This window comes from Podarcis tiliguerta (genome assembly GCF_965153285.1).
Source record: "Podarcis tiliguerta genome assembly, chromosome: 13".
Classification (NCBI taxonomy): domain Eukaryota; kingdom Metazoa; phylum Chordata; class Lepidosauria; order Squamata; family Lacertidae; genus Podarcis; species Podarcis tiliguerta.
In genome coordinates, this window is record NC_139546.1 from 30,324,653 (window position 1) to 30,344,073 (window position 19,421).

The 19,421-nt window shown below is 44.1% G+C and overlaps 2 protein-coding genes and 1 long non-coding RNA gene across 6 annotated transcripts in view; 1 reads left to right on the forward strand and 2 right to left on the reverse strand.

The window, feature by feature from the left end:
• LOC310663438 (uncharacterized protein) overlaps positions 1-19,421 on the forward strand; it is a 41,103-nt gene that overhangs the window by 11,748 nt on the left and 9,934 nt on the right. The window contains exons 1-4 of one of the 4 annotated variants that reach the window (XR_014504487.1): positions 1,043-1,707; positions 3,949-4,515; positions 6,255-9,227; positions 9,955-11,858. Coding sequence is in view for 1 of the 4 variants with exons in the window: in XM_083411271.1 (XP_083267397.1) it covers positions 15,034-15,090; positions 16,058-16,138 (138 nt within the window). In the remaining 3 variants the exon portion in view is untranslated. Of the gene's footprint in view, positions 1-1,042; positions 1,708-2,360; positions 2,596-3,948; positions 4,516-6,254; positions 9,228-9,954; positions 11,859-14,989; positions 15,771-16,057; positions 16,442-19,421 lie in introns of those variants that run through there. The other 3 variants (XM_083411271.1, XR_014504488.1, XR_014504486.1) reach the window with 3 other exon arrangements.
• On the reverse strand, positions 706-2,582 carry LOC310663459. The gene is made up of 2 exons (XR_014504499.1): positions 2,480-2,582; positions 706-1,720 (listed from the first exon to the last, which is right to left on the reverse strand). It is a non-coding gene; the product is annotated as an uncharacterized lncRNA (long non-coding RNA).
• LOC310663361 (serine/threonine-protein kinase SBK1-like) lies at positions 10,923-16,678 on the reverse strand. Its single transcript, XM_083411171.1, has 4 exons — positions 16,448-16,678; positions 14,894-15,058; positions 13,270-13,472; positions 10,923-11,670 (listed from the first exon to the last, which is right to left on the reverse strand). Exons 2-4 carry the CDS (start codon positions 15,054-15,056, stop codon positions 11,077-11,079), a joined length of 960 nt encoding a protein of 319 aa, XP_083267297.1. The 5' UTR covers positions 15,057-15,058; positions 16,448-16,678; the 3' UTR covers positions 10,923-11,076.

The following is a 19,421-nucleotide window of genomic DNA, read 5'->3' on the forward strand; positions in this document are numbered from 1 at the left end:
GGCTCCATGATCACTGCAGATGGTGACAGCAGCCACGAAATTAAGAGACGCCTGCTTCTTGGGAGGAAAGCAATGACAAACCTAGACAACATTTTAAAAAGTAGAGACATCACCTTGCCAACAAAGGTCCGTATAGTAAAAGCTATGGTTTTCCCAGTAGTGATGTATGGAAGTGAGAGCTGGACCATAAAGAAGGCTGATCGCCGAAGAATTGACGCTTTTGAATTATGGTGCTGGAGAAGACTCTTGAGAGTCCCATGGACTGCAAGAAGATCAAACGCATCCATTCTTAAGGAAATCAGCCCTGAGTGCTCACTGGAAGGACAGATCGTGAAGCTGAGGCTCCAATACTTTGGCCATCTCATGAGAAGAGAAGACTCACTGGAAAAGACCCTGATGTTGGGAAAGATGGAGGGCACAAGGAGAAGGGGACGACAGAGGATGAGATGGTTAGACAGTGTTCTCGAAGCTACGAACATGAACCTGACCAAACTGCGGGTGGCAGTGGAGGACAGGGGTGCCTGGCGTGCTCTGGTCCATGGGGTCACGAAGAGTCGGACATGACTGAACAACTAAACACACACACACATTTGCTTTCATGTCTCAAAAAGGCATTGATAACAGCCCTTGGTAGTTTGCAAATATAATTTTTTATTCCCTCCATCAGAATCCACAAAATGTCTTGATAACCATGTAAAGCACTGGTTTAAAATACAATATTTCTTTTATTTACATATCTTATATGCTTTTTCCAAACCATGTCAAAAGCTCCCATGTCAGGGAGTTACAAACAAAAATATAATAATGACAAGTAAACCTCATCATTAAAATCACATGCAAATGAAAAATGCTTTAAAAATCCCAAAAATAATACAGCAACATTAAAAGAAAACCATAACAGCCAGTTAACATAATCAAGTCACAATATAATAACTGTTTTAAAAAATCACCCCAAATTTTCTAATCAAAGGTAGGCTGGGAATAAAGTTTTCTAAGACCCATATCAAAGAAAATGGGGAGGGGGACAAATATCTCATAAGTGAAAGGAGTTCAATAGACAATAGAAACCGCAATATCAGAAAGAAAAAGAAAAAGCCCATCAGCCTGTACATCTAAGTTAGTCATCTCTCTTTCTCCACACAGTATATTCACCCTCTGTTAGTATAGTTATGCCAGCAACAGTAGCAGCTAGGATTGTGTTGTTTCAAGCTTTTTGCCCTGTAAATGCCCTTCTGCAACTTAGCTTGTTTCCTGCTGTGATATGGAATGCATAAATTGGCCCTCTTGATGTGGATGGGCAGAGATTGCTGTCTTACTGTAGGGGGAATGAGGTTCAATGGCCCCATGTCTCTTCTGATGCTTTGACTTTATATTCATCCACACCAACAGTCTCCCACTTCTAACCGGAGGAGGGAACCCTAACAAAGTGATCATAATGTCCTTTTGCCGCAGGCCAGGGCAAAAAGGACCTGGGTGACCTGCTGAGATGTCCCAGCAGCTGAATGGCATTTTGGGGGCCAGCTTGAACTGCTAGCCCGCTGGAGTAGGTCCAGCATACGAATCTAGGTGCGAGAGCAGATTCCAAGCACTGTTGGTGAAAGATTACACAAACACTTTCGCTGTTACACAACAGTCCTTTGGCTGCTCTCCTGAACTGCCAGCTGGGAAGTCACAACATCTATCGTTGACAGCCTAGGCGAGTCAGGCGTCCCTTTCTCTCCTAATAGAAAAAGAAAACCAAGCTGTGCATTTTCTGATTAGATAGCTGTCCTTTTGTTCATGCAACCTGGGTAACTCAGATGTACAGTGTTTACAAGGAACAAACTTTTCTTGCTCTTTCTGTGCATGTTTAAGTACTAAGTAGACATTCTAAACTCTTGTGTCAAGATGAGAGAGTGGTAAATATCCCAGATTATTATATTCAGAATAAAAGAGTGTGATCATTCTTACTCTTGGCAAAGAGAAAGAACATTCACAGACCCTGTAGTAGTGGTAGCAGTGATAAGGAGTGGTTGTCTCTTTACATTTAGCAAAAAGTTTGCACCTTGCTATATTTAATACTTCTTAATGCTCATACTATTATGCCTTACGGCTGAATTTTACAGCTCGGTTCTATGCAAGTTTGGCATGACTACGACCCCAATCTGCATAGGATTGGGTTGTATGTTTTTGTTCTCCTGCTCCAAAAATCCTAATCTAAGCATGTATTACATAACAAGCTGTCAAATGATCTGCTAGTAGCATTTGGGTTGAAGTGATACAGTAGCTCCAGTTTAGTGAAGCAGTAAAGACCAACTGTAACGACTACAAAATGTAGAGCTGCTATGTACCAAAATCTGTAATTCTTAATTTCTTTGCAGCGAACCAGAGGTTTTGCAAGAAGCTTGGGATCTACAAGGCTTATTTGAATTACTCGACAAAAGACCCTGAGTAGCCTTTAACAGTGTATGCCAATCTAACAAACTCAGCAGCTATTTACCTGAATATCCACCAACAAACTTCAGAGAATTGGAAACTCTACAATACCCTGTGCAGTGTCAAAGCGGACCTGTCCTAAAATTGGGTAGCATCTCATCAAAGTGGGCTAGAAGGAAGGTCTGAAGCTTATATAAGTTCTGGCACGGGAGAAGGGGTGGTGAAGGGCAGAAAGACATTGAACAAGGTTTGACAAATCTAGGTTTCTGCATATGATTTACTGCATGGTGTTCTAGTACTGCCAACTCCTGTCGCAGCTGCTCTGGACAAGACCAGGGATGTAAATCAGAGAGATAGGAAGAAGTGCCTGGACTGGTGACAGAAGCAGAATTAGAAGTGCTTTGTGGGCACTGGGTATAGTGAGTCAATCCACCACAGAGCTACAGGGGGAGGCAAGTGGGATTGTATCTGAATAGATAGCAGAGCAACATAGAGAGAAGGAAGAAAGAGAGAAATGTGAGAGACTGCAGAGAGAAAAAGTCATGTGGAGGGCGAGAGATAAAGTGGGGTGTCACAGGAGGGATAGAGTAGAATGCTAGGCACACAGGGATACTTGTGTCAGATCCAGTAAAATAGATCCTCTTGAAACTGCATAATTATTTCAGTGTTCCCAACCTCACAAAGCACCATGAAATTGCAAATTACATCTGCATCCATTGACAGAACAATCTACATCCAGCACTTCCTTCCAGCATTGCAACAATACAAAAACACCTAACCGAGGCATGGATCCCTATATGTATTTTACAATGGAGCTGGTCCAAGTGTACTAAGCACTCTAGTAATTCCTCTACTACAGGGGTAGGCTGCAGTGCTTCTGGGTCTGTTTTTCTGTTTAAGGTTCCCACAATGCCCTCTGATGTGCTCTCACTCTGAGACATCATAGGAAATTTAAATGGAAGAACGCCACAGCAGCCCAACCCTGGGCCCAGCACCGGGGGGGGGGGGGGAGTTAAATGTAGGGCCTGGGGTAAACTTTAGCAGAAGTCCTTACTAGGGATCTGGGGCCATGGGAGCAGCCCAAGGATGCCCTTCCCTCAGCCCTTCTTCATCTTTATTTACCCCTGATTGATGACCATTTCTTGAAAGGACAGCCAGTTTTCTGTAAATAAGGAAAGGGTTGGGTCCTTGTAAAACGGCTGAGAATAAACACATCACGATGTGGCAGAGCTCAGGCAACAACTTCGTTAAAAAATTCTGAGGGGGGCAGGGAAAGAGAACTGGAAGCTTAAGCAGCCTTGGTCCCTATGCCCCTATGTATGTGTTCCTTTTGAACACGCACAGAGGGAATCTTTTCTTTATTATGGAATCCTGTGTTGAAGGACTAAGCCCTGACATCCACAGCACATTCTGGGCATAAGCTGTGCCTCAAATTGAGACTGAGACTGTAATGGTTCTCTGTACAACATCCTGCAAATTCTAGAGAGGTATTGTTAGACTCTCTTGGGCCCCTGACGCACTGGGATACTTGAGCTCAGGCTCCTTCTGAGCCAAGAACAATCCTGTGTTGGAAAATTAGTGATAATGTGTGGAGGTTTTGGTGAGAGGGAATGGACGTCTTCACATCTAGCGTGTCCTCTGTAAAGCTGTGCATCAGCTGCTGAATTGGCTGGCGCAGTCTAATTGCTGCTAATACCGCAGGACACTTGGGTATTCAGAAAAGCCTTTGACACACTTTGTACGCTGATAATTGTTAACAGGCATGATAAGCCAATCATGTGCTCGCACTTTGTGATGCCATCCATTTAGACATGTGACTACATTGTGATGTCACCATGGAGAGGCATTACTGGGAGGATGACATCAGCATCAAGTGTTACAGCAAGCCAGCCAGCAACTGTCTTCAGCAGCATTAGCTGTTTTGCCCAGTGTCTATAGAAGCTGTCTTTGGATGACTCACTCTGCTTGCAGTTGAGCAATAAGAGTGTAACAGAACATGTTCTTCACTCACCTGCCTTTTCGTCACTACCTGACCTCCCTCTGCTGTGGCACATTGCTATATCAAAACCAAAGGGCCTCCACTGACATTTGTTGCCCAAGGTAAGACCAACTAGCAAAACACTAATTTCAGTTTGTTGGGGTTTTGAATCAAGGGTTTCTTCAGTCCCCACCACCACTGTTCCTTCTTAGTACTGTATTGATGTTTGACCAACAGTTGATGGTCAAAAGGCATACAATGTGCAGCGTCAGTTCCACACAATAGTTTTGTCTGATGGCAGCAACACATTACCATGTCATGTTAAGTACCAGGCTCAGAGTCCAGGAGAAGATGAAGTTTAGTAGAGGAGCCTCCATATTCTAAGCAACTTCAGCAATTAATCAAAATATTTTGTTTCCTTTTCTAGCTTTCCCATCACCCTCTTCTCTGAGCTGTATTTGGTATTTGACCAGTCAGTTAAGACAACTGACCTGTCAGATGTTGGTGACATGCAATCAATCATCAAATATTGAAAGTTTCAGGTAGAACAGTAACAGCAGCTGAGAATTGGAAATAAATTCCAGAATTCAGCTCTTCCTACAACCTTTACAAAACATCACACCAAATCATGTGTCCTCTCATTTCTACAACAAATACAGCAAATGATGAGACTGCTTCCTAGGCACCTGTGTAGGATTGGCAACTTTTGTTTATAAGCTAAATCTGGTACCTCAGTAAAAAAATTACAGTTTATTGGTCACTGAAAGCTTAGACCATTACTTCTACAAATCAGAATCTGTTTATTGAAGAAGTAGTTCCTTCTAGGAACAGGTGCTTGCAGTCCTGCAATTAAGATAATCACTCTTCCGATCTTCACACCTGAACTATCAGTTTCCAAGAGCCTTTTAAAGGCGCAGAGGATTAGAACTCCCCACGATCTGTCTAAAGGTCAGGAAGATTAACACACCAAAGCACATTCAGTACTCTCCAACAAAATTGTGATCTTTTGACTCCAAAACACAGACACTCCTTTACAAGGGTGCTAATGGAGTGGTCCCATGTATCTCATAGTGCAGGTCTCTCTCCCTGGCAAGCCATGATTTTCAGCTATTCAATGCTGATAATCTCAAGAGTTGTCCAAATTTCTAGGCATGATGGGGAGAGCTCCTGTGTCAGCAGCATTGCTAAGTTGGTGGTGTTTGTGAATCTGGGTGTTGGCAATTATGGTTTGCTATACCTTGAAGGTGATGTGCAAAGAAACAGACTTGCCAGTTCTCTGAAATTTTAAGGTTGATCTCACTCCTTAGGAATTCACTTTCTTACGCTTCACTTGCCATTATACAAAACAGCTGTATCTTGATGAAGCTTTAGAAAATTTGTCAAGCTGTCATGGATGGTCTTTACTATATCAAATAAGCATTTTGCAAGAGAGCTCCTCTGCATGTTAATGTGCTTTTTAAAAAACACTGGTATTTTTACAAGTGGTCTGGTATTTCCTCTGCACTGTTTTGCATTTTAAATCATTGCTTCCACTGGAAGTATTTCAGAATTAATTCAACATATTACAAAGCTGTACACCAAATATATTGCCACTCAGGGGATATAGCAGCCTCAATTCCACAATAAACTTCTACCTGTAAGTAATCAAGTGTTCTCTCGTTAGATAATAATACTTCCCCAGGTGTCCAATCTGATTTAACCTGTTTCATCCCAGTCTCTAGAAAGATTTGAGTATAGCTTTATGTTCTGAATTATTTGTTTTATGCTGCTGCATAATAACTTATGTAACTGTTGCCGTTTTTATTGATTTTCACATTTTATTTATTATTGTTTTATTTTCTTTCTCATCAGGTGCATTGAGGCCCCTTGCGCATCCAAGAAGTGGTGTATTGTCATAGTCTCATTGCTGAGCAAAACTTAGTAGAGTCGGAGGCCAGCCAATCAGAATTGTCTCTGACACGTACTTGCCTGGGGGCAGAGTCAGCATCCAAAGTAAGGTGCAGTCCTAGAGTCAGGCAAACACAATCCATGTGGTCAGACGGTCCAGGGATTAGGAAATCCGATGATCAGGGAGTCAAGGATCAAGACAAGCAAGAAGCAGCAAAGTAGGACCAGGAACTACAAGCATTGTTAACAGCTTCTGACTGCTGCTGGAAGCTCTGCTTAAGAAGGCTGAAGCCTGCTGGTTCTCATCAGCACCTTCTCCCCTGTGCCCTTGACAGCTGATGAGCTGCAGGTGGAGTCCCTCCACCTTCTCCCCCTTCAGGCTGCTTGTTCAGCAGGCGAAGCTGACTCCTCGCCCATAACACATATCAGTATGATATAAATAGAAATACTCAAATACGGTTGTTTAGATTTTGGTAATAGGTTGATATTCATTTGTAAGAAAAAACTGAATTTTTATTTTCTACACAGCACTTAACAGTTCAGGAGGCCTGTTTTCCTTAGCTATTTGCTCTGTCTTTCTCTTAAAAATAACAGCCTTAAACTAACAAAATAGAAAATTGTGGTGATGCAAGTGTTCCAATCCAGCTTGGGTTGGGACACTTGTAAGTCCTGCCTCACTAAGGGCTTATCCACACTTACATTTCCTTCACTCTTTGCAGCCACAGTCCACATTTTAAATCTCCATGTCCGAGTGCCCCCTCCCTTTTTTGCACTGGAACTTTCCCTATGAAAACCTGCTTTTTAAAGCTCAGTTGGATCAAATAGCAATGTGCGGAAAACCCAAATTGACATTTGCTCCAGTTGAGCACTAAAGAGCAGCTTTCAGCAGGGAAAGCTTGGGGAGGGGAAGGACAGACACTTGGACTTGAGTTTTTAAGCGTGGACCTTTGCCTGGAAAGAGTGGGGCAAAAAATAAGTGTAGATAAGTCCTAAATGAAGACCTATGATCCCACTGATCTGACACTTTCTCTAAAGCTGTACATTTTAAACTGAAGCTGAGTTTGGTGTGAGCCAAGGGCGGGGACACGTCCATCATCCTGGTGGCAGAACAAAAATTATCTGGGTACATTTAAAACCAGCCAGTGGCTTTACTCAGCTTTACTTAGTTTACTATGTTTTGAACATAACTCTCCCTGCCCTGCCAGTTCCAGTAATTCACTCCTGGGGCTGACAGTTTTATGACTCCCTCATGTCACTCTTCTCTCCAGTGTCTGCCAGCCCCAGTTTGCAAATAATATATTTTAGTGCAGCTGAAGGAGACACAGTGACACTGGCAATGGATGGCCCATGGGTGTGGGACAGAGAGAAATTCATCACTTTCCCCACCCTGGGATATTTATTTGCACATCATTCAATTCATTTAAATATATGCTGATACAAAATCAGCTGTTGATTGCTGTTGCAGCCACATGTAGAGTGTGTGTGTACAAGGGTGTGAATGGGTACCACCTGTATTTATGTGGATTAATCAAAATATTGGCCTGTTTTTTACGAGTGTTTGATTAATTGCAAAAGTAGCCAGTTAAATTCAGCAAATGAATATATATACTTTACATTAACATATACCTTTTAAAAAAAACATCCAAAATGTACGGTATGTTTCCGTGTATAACACCCCCCATATATAAGACTACTGCCAAAAGCCGACCTGCACACACAAAGCAACAACAGCCAATTGCGCGCACTCCTCGCCGCTGCCGCAAATAGCCCGCCCTATTGCCGCAGGAGCAGCCAATCGTCAGCAGACCTTGCCACAGCAACCAATCACACACCCAATTACTGCTGCCAATCTTCTGCTGGCTGCTGGCACCAATCGCCCGTCCCCCCACTGCTATCCATGCATAAGATGGCCACAATTTTTGCCTATTATTTGAAAGGAAAAAATATGGTCTTATACACAGAAAAATACACTTATTTGTAAAGTGAGGTCCCAACCACAGAATGGCAACTTAAGTTGACAGAATATGCAGAGCTTGCAGACTTAACATATAGAATACGAGAACAAGAAGAACATATGTTTAGAGAAGATTGGAAAACGTTTATTAAATATATGGGAAACAAATGTGTACAGCTGAAAACGTTGGCAGCATTAAGATAAATTCAACAGTGTAAATAAGCTTTGATGGATGCAATAATGGAATACTGAATGGTATAGTTTTTTTGCAAAATATGCAGGGATTTATGATATGTAAAATGAACCATGGAAAGAGAAGGGAAGTCGTTGATATCTTACAGAAGTAAAAATAAGTATTTTAAATTGTAAAACAGAAAATTTAACAAAAATTATATACAAAAAACCAAAATGTATTTGTAAAGGGTGATTGTTTGAAAGGGCTGTGCAATCTTCCTCAAAGCCTTGAGACCCCAAATGTGAGCTCTCTCTCCTTTAGAGAATCAACAAAGAGGAAGCATAGGGTGGAGTGGGAGTATTTTTCTCCCACCCACCCACTGTGTCTGTCGTCAGCTGTGGGTTATATTTAGCAGGTGCGTGAGAGGACGCCGGGGCCAAGCCAAATTGGCTGCTTGTTAATCGTTTCCGGTTACAGCTGCTTTTGGATGTTCATGTTTTGAAGCCTATGGAGCCTTATGCGACACACGGTTCAAGAAGGCAGGAAGCCTTCGGGGTGCAGAGCAAAAGCGCACCGCCCATAAGCCCGCTCTCAGAAGAGCAGCCATGTTGGCAAGGGCTCATCCTGCCTGGTGATTGGCATTGGTGAACATGGGTATCATTAAGACTGCCTTAGGAAATGTCTGTCCTGAAGCAATGCAGAAGCCAGTTGCCCAGGCTGGAGGGCACACCTATCAATGGCATGTATTGATTCAAATGTACCCATCATATCTTTGGCTGTCAGTTCTAACTCTAATTCTGCACTCCCCAGTTCCCAATGTTACCGGAAAAATCCGAGGGCTCCCTTGAACAAAAAGTAAAGACACCAACCAGAGTAAATTGGAGCAAATCAGCAGCCTGTAGGCTTGGCCTTTATTGAACTGTTGCAACAGGGTGTTCCCCTCACTCGCAGAAGAGAGGAAAGACACAGAAAATGGTGTGCAAGACCTTATAAAAACTTTTGAAATTCCCATCCTCTAGGTCAAACCCACCCCCAGAAACATCATGCATACATTACAGAAAGGAGGGGTTGAGGGAGGAGTTGTGGTGGTAACCTGAGTGTCCTGTCACCTGGCTGGTTCCCTTCTACCCCTCCCCATGAGTCATTTTCTGAAGACAAAAGGTAGTCGCAGTTTCCTGCCCCCTGAGGGAAGATCTGATCATTGTCCTTTGTTCCAGTCCATGCTGAATCCACTCCCATATGCAAGTTCTTTGTGATCTTGATTGTCTTCTGTCTGGGATCATCAGGGTTGGCATAGCAACTGGGCAGGGCTCCTGTGGATGTGCTGGTATGGTGAAGGGATTATGGCGCCCTGTATCAAACCTTCCCCATTTTGTAGTCTTTCCTTCATGGAGTAAAATAAAAGTGGAACAGTGCAAATCCGATGTATGCTTGATTTTCTATGAATTTATAACAGAAGTGTAGCGTATGTAGTGTGTGAGTGTGAGTGTGTGTGACGTTTGTACAAACTGAATGATGGGGGAGGGGGTTTCCTGCTACACCAAGCAGTGGGAAGTCAGAGTCAACTATTACAGCAGCTTTTCCCAGCCTGGTGCCCATCAGGTGTTTTGGACTACAACTCCCATCAGCCCTAGCTGGCTGAGACTCATGGAACTTGTAGCTCAAAGCAGCTGGAGGTCACCATTGCAGGCTGCATTACAGGATGCGTTTCTTTGCAAAATGAGAGCACCAACTATATACATTGTTTTCATAATATAATTTCTTTATTTACAAATGTACAAGCTGAATGGGTATTACAGCAGCATATAAACAAGCATATAGGTAGGCAATACTACTACTACTAATGCTCTTAATTATATGCCACCCATCTGACTGGGTTGCCCCAGCCGCTCTGGGCGGCTTTCCAGCAAAACATTGCTAGACCCACCAATTCTAGACCTCCAAATCGTCTCCTTGGTGACTCTGCCAGTCAAAGATCAAATTGCTCCTTACATCTCTTCTGCATCATTCTCTCTCTCCACTGGATATGACTTGTCAAGAGACAGTCCATCCATGGTGGCTGGAAAGAGCACAAAGAGCAGCGTTAACTGCTCAGCAATGTCCATTGTCACATCTGCAGACTTTGTGGTCACCATGATTGACAACCATACAGAAGTCTCGTAAATCTGACCATTGTTGTTGGCCCCTCATTCCCAATCTAGTCACACATAATTTTAGTCCACCCCCATTTCTTATAATTCAGGGTGAGTGACAGACACCAAGGTTTCGTTGCCTTTTAGATGTAAGTCTATTTGGTTCCTTTCCATTCAATGAGGTGCCCAGTTATTGACCCAGGAGGGACTGAAATCAAGTCTTTTGAATCTCTGATCCAGAATTGGGACTGGAGAACGACCCTCCTAAGACGAAAATCACATATGTGGGAGAGGAATGATTCCCTAAAGTTTTTCCTGCCCTGCCCTGCTGGCAGCTTGCTCTGTTTTCTGAGGATAACAGTCTCCCCCCTCCGCCCCCCCGTTTCCCTAGCTTGACTGTGCGTTCTCTTTGCCCTCAGGAACAATGAGGTGTTTTGGTTTGGTGATGTGCATGGTGCCTTTGGTCCCTCAATGGCTAAAGCTAGGTTTGGGATTGGTGCCACCCCTCCGTGCTTCACACATATGGCCTAGATTATTAGCAGCGCCGGCTGGTGCCAAGAAGATCTCTGCTAGGCCGAACACAGCTCTGGGCCTCTGGGAGCAACCAAGGCACTTTGATATAATTCATCACCTCCTTGGCTGGGCTACGCTGAGCCGCGTTGGGCATCAACAGTCCCCGCAGCATCTCCAATGCCTGGGGAGTAAAACGCCCCCAATGGGGTGGACGTGGGGAAAAGCGGGGGCTGCGATGCCAGCAGACAAAGCTGCGGTAGTGCTGGTCGGCGGGTACAGCTGTGAGCCAGGGGAAGTAGCCGGTTAGCACGCAGAAGAGCAGTACTCCCAGGGACCATGTGTCAAGGCTGGGCTGGGCCTCCAAACGAGCTTTGGGGCCCAGCATGCTCAACTCGGGGGCCGTGTATGGCAGGCTCTCTGGCAAAGCCTCAATGGCCCGGCCTCGCGGGCAGCTCAGCCCAAAGTCAGTCAGCTTGATGCGGCGGCACTCCGGGTCACACAGCAGCACGTTCTCTGGCTTGACGTCGCGGTGCACAAGCCCCTTCGTTTCCATGTACTCAAGGGCACTGGCAAGCTGCAGGGCGCAGCGCTTGACCCGCTGCTCAGGCACACCAACCTGGAGGAAGAAAGGGAGAGCTGAAAGTCATGTGTGCAGCCACACAAATTCCCTGAAGGTAGAAACATCTCCAGGCTCCATTCCTCAGTTCTCTGGTAGGGCTAGGCGCTAACTGGTTTTCAACATCATGATATATCACCAGCTAAATATTGTGATATACCAATATATCACAATGTCTGAAATAAGGATGAAACTATGTAGAGATGAAGAGTAGAGCTGAGGGATACCTGGTTTTCAACATTGTGATATATCACAATGTCTGAAGTGTATGTAGAGGCATTGGCTGGCATCATGGGTTTTCCCACCTCATGATTTTTGCATAGCACGCAAACACATCATGATTCATAATATGTTTTCAGGTCAAAAATTATGGAACTAATATCACAATATGGATTCAAACTGGTTTTGGATGATATATTGCCCAACCCCATTCTCTAGTGTGCTCAAGCAGGGAGAGATTATATTGTGGGAAGTCTTAGGGCAGTTATATGCCCTGAGTGCTCACTGGAAGGACAGATCCTGAAGCTGACGCTCCAATACTTTGGCCACATCATGAGAAGAGAAGACTCCCTGGAAAAGACCCTGATGTTGGGAAAGATTGAGGGCACAAAGAGAAGGGGACAATAGAGGACGAGATGGTTGGACAGTGTTCTCGAAGCTACCAGCATGAGTTTGACCAAACTGCAGGAGGCAGTGGAAGACAGAAGTGCCTGGCGTGCCCTGGTCCATGGGGTCACGAAGAGTCGGACACGACTAAATGACTAAACAACAAACAACAATGCTTGGGGTCTTCTTTCGAGGTTCATGATTGATCCCCTTTGCATTAACAACTTCCATTCAGCTCAATTGCCTAAGTCAAGATGAGTGGATGCACTCTATCTAGTCTTTTGGAGCACTCGCTCTCAGGCAGCTTTCCAGAAAGCAACTTGAAAAGGAGCCGATGAGGAAGAAAACAGTGCATATGCACTTGTAAGGCTGGCTGTATCTTGTGTTTCTGTGATCATGTGTTGTAATATTGCGTTTGGTATCACATTAAAAAGACAGCATGCAGGGAAGCTTTTAAAATATGTTTCTAATTTCTCAAGCATGAAGAGTAATTAGAAAGCTCAACTGTACCTTTGACTAAAAAGCCCACTTGATTAAACAAGCAGAAGACTTTTCTAAAAATGCAAAAAATACAAGTGTTTATAAAAACTACATATGGTGAGTACCATATTCGAAGAAGCATTGTCCCGTCACATGCAGGAGGAATGCCTCTTATTAAAAGATGTTTTCTGCTGAAAACTAAGGACAGCATGCTTCTCGCTTCAGAGATATTGTTTTGACCTATATGCAGATTTAACCAACAGAGTAATCAGCTGCAACTCATAGGCAATCTTATTACTACAGGTAGTCCTGGCAGTGAAAACCAGCTTGGTACTATTCCATGATTTGAAATGACTTGGGAGTAGCGGGGAAAGGAGCATACAAGCAAAGAAACTCCATTCTCTCACATCTTTCTCCCCCACCATATCTTTTCGAAAAACATGGAATGGGGTGGGAAGCTGCCAACTACAGAAGGCATAAGTGGTCTGTGTCCATGCCTGGTGGGTTTGTTACCTGTGGCACCATGAGCGAGAAGAGGTCACTGGCCAAAGCCAACTCCTGTGCAAAGACGTAGTGTTTGGGGGTCTGGAAAGCAATCCCAAGGGCAGTGGCAATGCAGGGATGAGCCCCCAAAGTCAGCGCAATGCAGTATTCATTCACGAAATCTAGCAATTCTGTAGCCTTCTTGTGTACAAATTTCAGTGCCATGGGTGTTCCTGCAAGAGAGAAGATAAGGGGTTCCTCCAGATGACCAGTTTATTAAACATTCATCCTGATTTGCTGACACAAAGCTTACATGGAGGTTAGACTATGTCTGATCTTTACGTACTAAGCATTTGTGCTGATTTGTTTGCAGGGCTGTTATAGGACAATGAGCAATTATTCTGCATTAATCTTGATTTGCTTATGGAGTCCTTATCAGTCTTCCCATTAATTGTTCTTTTATTCTACACTCTCCAATGTTCTTCCCTGCCACTTTCATAGTGGGAAAAAGTCTGTTTCTTATTTAAAGTGGATTTATAGTGCTAGGGCAACAGAATGCTTCAGTCCACCTAAATGTGCCAAACTAAATTTATGAAATGTGCTTGGATCCCTCCCACAAAACAATGGCAATCGGGAGTCAGCCAAGAGACCCTTGGCCCCCGAAAGAGAGGAGAAAATACAGTATAAAGGACTTGAGTGCCCCCCAAGGACATTCCACATCAAACAAGCTAGTCTCACATTTTGTTCTCGTGGTACAAAAGCGAACACAATTCTTTTCAGCAAAACAACAACATGCTATTGATTTAAATGATGCTTCTTTAGATCCAGTATAACTTATTTCAACCAGACAAATCAACCATGACTTCATTTCCCATTGATTTTAGAAGGATCTACAGAGCAATCCTATATATGTCTACTCAGTACCAGAAATAAATCCCAATGATGTAAGCAAGTACAGGATTAGAGTAAAATTGCAACTAGAGAGTTAGGGTCCATCCCAATTCTTGAAAATCACCCTTGAAACAATAATGGAGAGAATAATTCAAAGATAATAGGAGACTACGTTCACCATTCTGCAGGTATAACAACATCCCCTATTTTCTCCGAAAACGGAAGTGGCAATTACATTTCCTTGTGTTGTGTAGACTAGCAAAAAAAGAGATGTTGGTATTTCTTCATTTTCAGGAGACAGAGCTACATTTCTTCAGAGTAGAATGCAAGCTTCCCAGAACTGGGAACGGATGAGTTCTGTTCTCCTCAGAAAGGATCCTGTTAGCTCTCTTTAGATGGACTCTCCACTCTCACCCCAGAAATCTATTCAACTGACACTTTCTAACGGCCACTTCACCAACAATCTAGAAGAACCTTCTCAGCCCCTTCCTTCAGGTAGAATAACATGGACTGATTTACACACATATCTTACACCAGGGGTTGGCAAGGTTTACCTCGCCTGGGCCAGTTCACTCCAGCAGAGATCCCTCCGTGGGCCAGATTGCATGTGCGCTTGAGCGAGCGTGCCCACGTTTTTCGGCATCTGCGCAGACGCAATTTCTGGCATCTGCATCTGTGCAGACACAATTTCCAGCACCATGGAAGCGAGTCCCCATGCTACGCCGGTTTAGCACAGTGCATGGGGACTTGGGTTCTGACCTACCTTGGCGTTGGTGGACTGCCATCAACACATGCCCATAGGAGCCACTGCCAAGCTCTCGGAGGACAGTGTAACTCGAAGCCACCTCCACCTGGGGCAGGTTCTGAGAAGTCAACAACACCATCTCTTCAAGTCGTTTTGCGATGTCACCAGAGACGAGCTTCATGGCTGTTCAGGAGGAGAGACAGAAGAGACTTGGGGTGAATGCAAAAAGACACTGGCCAACTGCCAATGTACCCTCCTGCATGTACACTTTTTTGTTGGTGCCAGGTGACTAAAATGCATAGCAGGAATTGGGGCAGGCGTCACCCTTCTGCATTGAAGGCAAAAGGCCCAATGAGACAGAAATAATTGGAGAGGCATTTTTCCTGTGCCTTCCGAAATAAACAGTAGATCTAGGAATAGCCATTTCCATGAAACAAACTCTCATAAAAATGGACCATACTGCATAACACAGGGGGAAAGGCCTGCAATACTATAAAGCCTGCAGAATTGCCCATTCACCTTGATAGGTTCAGACAGCGCAAGACGACCGTAATTATGTTATTTCACTACTGCAGGTGGTCCCTTCCTTCCTATAGAAAGTGGGGTCATTTGTTACCCAACATGACGTTTCCCCTCCCCGCACTTCCTTGCTCCTGCTACGCCTTGGTCATTCCGAAACAGCATGTATTGCCATGTGAGAGCAATGATTCCGTTTTTTGGCATGGAATCAGAAATGATGACACCAGAGTGTTTACATAACCAGACACCCCAGGTATTGGGCTTTGCGTCAGCTGCCTCTGAAGGACAGCCAGATGCTGCCCAACTCTGGTGGAGCAAGTCACAAAATGACACTCAGTGCAGTGTCCTGTGCCAGATGAGGGATGATTGCAAAAAGGTTTATGATGCTCGAGTTCTGACTTGGAGAGTGTAAAGAAAGGAGCACCTCTAACAGTGTGCAGAGTGCTTTTGTTCACAGAGCAACCACAACTGGTGCTCACATATTTGGGATCTGGCGGAAACACAGGGGGCAGAGAGTTTGATTAACAGGCAGCTGTGTTTCGGTTTCAATACCTCTTACGTTAGCTGAAACTGGGATGGCGGGGGTGGGGAATAACTTAAGGATGTTTTAGCTTCACACAACACAAAAGCATTCCTATAATCAGGGCTTTTTCTTCTCTTCAGCTGGAACTCACCAGAATTCAGTTCCAACACCTTTCAAGTGGATGCTGTTGCCATTATAAGAGAACAAGGGAGACATTCATGGTGAGTTCCAGCACCTCATTTTCTAGAAAAATAGCACTGCCTATAAAAAATATATTTTTCTGCAAGTGGCTCTATATGTCTTCCTCCCTTGGTGCAGGGTATAAAGCAAGAGAAAGTTACTTAGCTTGCAATCTCATGCATAGGAGTAAGTCTTGAATTCAGTGGAACATGCTTCTGATTACACAGTCAAAGTCAAATGCACGCCCTAGCCTGTCAGTTTTGCACCTGAATTACAGTTACAGGAATTGCAAAGAGCACTCTAAACCTTTAGGCTTACCTACCTGCCAGGCCTCTAAGACACACACTTACCTGCCACAATGGCGCTGGGGCACTTGTGCTTCTTCCTTTCAGAGTGTTTTGTTGACTGACTTGCTGTCTGTCTGTCTGTTTGGGACCTGCCACGTGGAGATCCTCATAGAGCCTTTTATAGCAGCCACTTCCCATCTGGTTCAGTCCAGTCGCATAAATAGGGAAGGCGGCCAAGCCACCCCCTCTCATCTCTTCTCTGCCCCAAAAGGTCAGGGCTCTGGAGTCCAGGCAGTTCCATGGGGCAGGATTAGCAGCCACTTAACAAGGTTATTTTTACCTACGCTTGCCCAGCTGCTTCTACGCATATGTCTATGTGTCCCAGATGTTCCTGGAAAGAAGTGCTTCTCTCTTCTCGCTCTTCAAAGGCCCGGTGGTGGCTGAGCTTTGATGAGACAAAGTGTATCAGGCCAGAGGAGAAAGGCCACTGTGCCCTTAGAGATCCATCTTTTCATAAGTTGCCAGGCAGCTGGTTGCTGCCCCAGCCTCAGCCTACAACCCATTCCAGAGCACATCAAACCAAATAATAATTATTGGTGACAAGCACTAAGCCTAAGAGATAATATATAACTTACTAGGGGCTGTGCACCAGCTCACTCTGCTCACTAACTCCCATCATTCCTCCCACACCAAACCCCTAGAGCTTCCCTTGCTTTGCACTTGCCCAACCCCATTTCCGAAGCCACTTTTCAATTCTGCAGTCCCACTTTGTACCCATTTCCCCCTTCACCTCCATGTCCATGCCTCTTCCCTTCTTCCTTCTGTGCACCCACCCCCGCACAAAAACCACCCTGCATCTTCCTCCTCCCACCCACTGCAACTACTAAACACCCTTTTCTCTTCCACTTATTTATGAAGCTACTTTCCTATTCTGCAGACCCCTTCATGCCCCTGCTTTCATCTTCAACCCAATCACATGCATCCTGCTCCCTCCTTTTTTTGCAACCTGCTTTGCACCCTCATTCGTTATTTTTTTTCTCTCAGCCCTCCTTACTTGCCCCAACTCTACCTTGCACATAGAGATCTCTCATTTCCACACCTTCCAGAGTTGTGCAGTCCCATTTGTGCGCATGCACACAGGCTCACACACACGCAATTGCCTTCACCTCCTTTCCCTAGCTCTTCCTCTTTTTTTCAAGTCTCCCTTGCGGGCAGACCACCCTCAATTTCCATGCCTCCTCCTCCTCTCATAATCTGCAACTCCCTTTGGGCATCCCACCCCATGCTGATATAAATCACTGCATCTTTAAGATGATTAGAATAGAATGAATAGAAACTTAGCTAAGAGCAATCCTGTCAGTTAGCTTATTCAGTTAGAAAATGTTAAGTCCAGTTGATGGATGTTGGACATACATGGGTGTTTGCTTGTTGACAAAGTATCTGTTTTAAACTACTACACTGAAGCTGGAACTTGATGCTGAAGACAACACATGATACCAGGAGTGAAATATATGATTATGGCATAGTACTATGGAATATTTGAGAGCTGTGGAATAGAAGAGGTAGAAATTTAAAACAGGCTTCCAATCTTTCAAGGTCTCTTTCATCTTGTTGCAAGCCCTCAAAGGCTATTAAAAACTCCTAGTCTGAGGCCAATAAAACTCAGGAGCTGGGAGGAGATAAAGAGTCCGTTGATTTATTACTTTCCAAGCAATAGGTTACAGTCGGATCACTCCGCAAAAGCTGCAACCGTGACTCCGCGGCCTGGGGGTGATATAAGTTTTTACAGAAAACATTTCAATTTTCTCTAATCATTTTCCCATTGCCTCATTCTAGTTGTTGGATACGTTTCATGTTAGTGCACTTACGCAAGCTTAGCATAAGCACCTGCTGTTTTGCTCTCATATATATGGCCTCCATATAGTAACATTGTGTTACATTTTTATAGCAAAACCGATTGTGCTTTGTTGAACCTACACGTATAGCTGCATATGTTCTGTGACAAAAAATGTTAGCTTCTTCTCTTCCCATGGGAAAGGGCGCTTGCATAACAAAAGCTTTTTTAGCAGTTTCTAAGCTTTTTTTGGCATTTTCTTAAAGCTACAGGTTTATTAAAGCTACAGGTTTCTATAAGTTCCTTTTTTCCAGTCTTACCAATTTGGGGGCCCCTCCCACAATCTCACTGTACTTAAATAATGCAAAAGATTGAGAAAAGCAGGGATGGAGAGACACTGAGGCTTAAAAACTAACACCAAAAAACTAACACAACAGAGTCTTTCGCAGCTCCCTTCTTGCTCAAACCTTGTTTTAAACTGCCACCTCTTTCTCAAGCCTCTGCCATTTAGTATTGCCATTTCCCCCTCCATTTCTTCCTGCTTTATTCAAACTCCTGTTGTTTAAAGGTGCTCAGTGTTTCTCCACTCTCACTTTAGTTAAACCTCTGCCATGTATCCAAACCACCATTTCCCCCCTCTCAGTTTCCATCCCTTCCTGCTCCCATGCCATGGCCACTAGTATTGTACAACCTGCCTTCATTTTTGCTCCTCTATCCCTCCCTGGCTTTTTGCAAATCCAGGGGTATGGTGTGACACTACAAATCATCCAATGGGGGCTTCAGAAATACATTCTTACATTTTCATAATATTGAAGCACAAAGAGGAAGACAAAATGGCTTGCTATCACCAATTGTTTGTGAATCAGAAACATCTAAGGATCATCAAAAGAATCCTGATCTGCCCATTTCTGTTTCATATTATTGACACAAGGGTCCCACTTTCCAAGCACAATGCATTCCCAGGAAATAAGTGTTTGCTTAACGAGCTGACAATTTCCATTCTTTCCTATAGGAACATTTCTATTTTGTGATTTGTCCAATATCCCTCCTCACTCCCTCCGTGGTTTCTTCCTGAAACAGCTGCAGCCAACCATCAAATGAGAGACAAAGGGAAAGCTGCTTTGTCTGATCTCTCCTGCTCCCTGATTTGTCTGGTCTCCCTCCCTATTTTCTCCCTGGCAGGTTTAAGCCTGAAAATGGCTG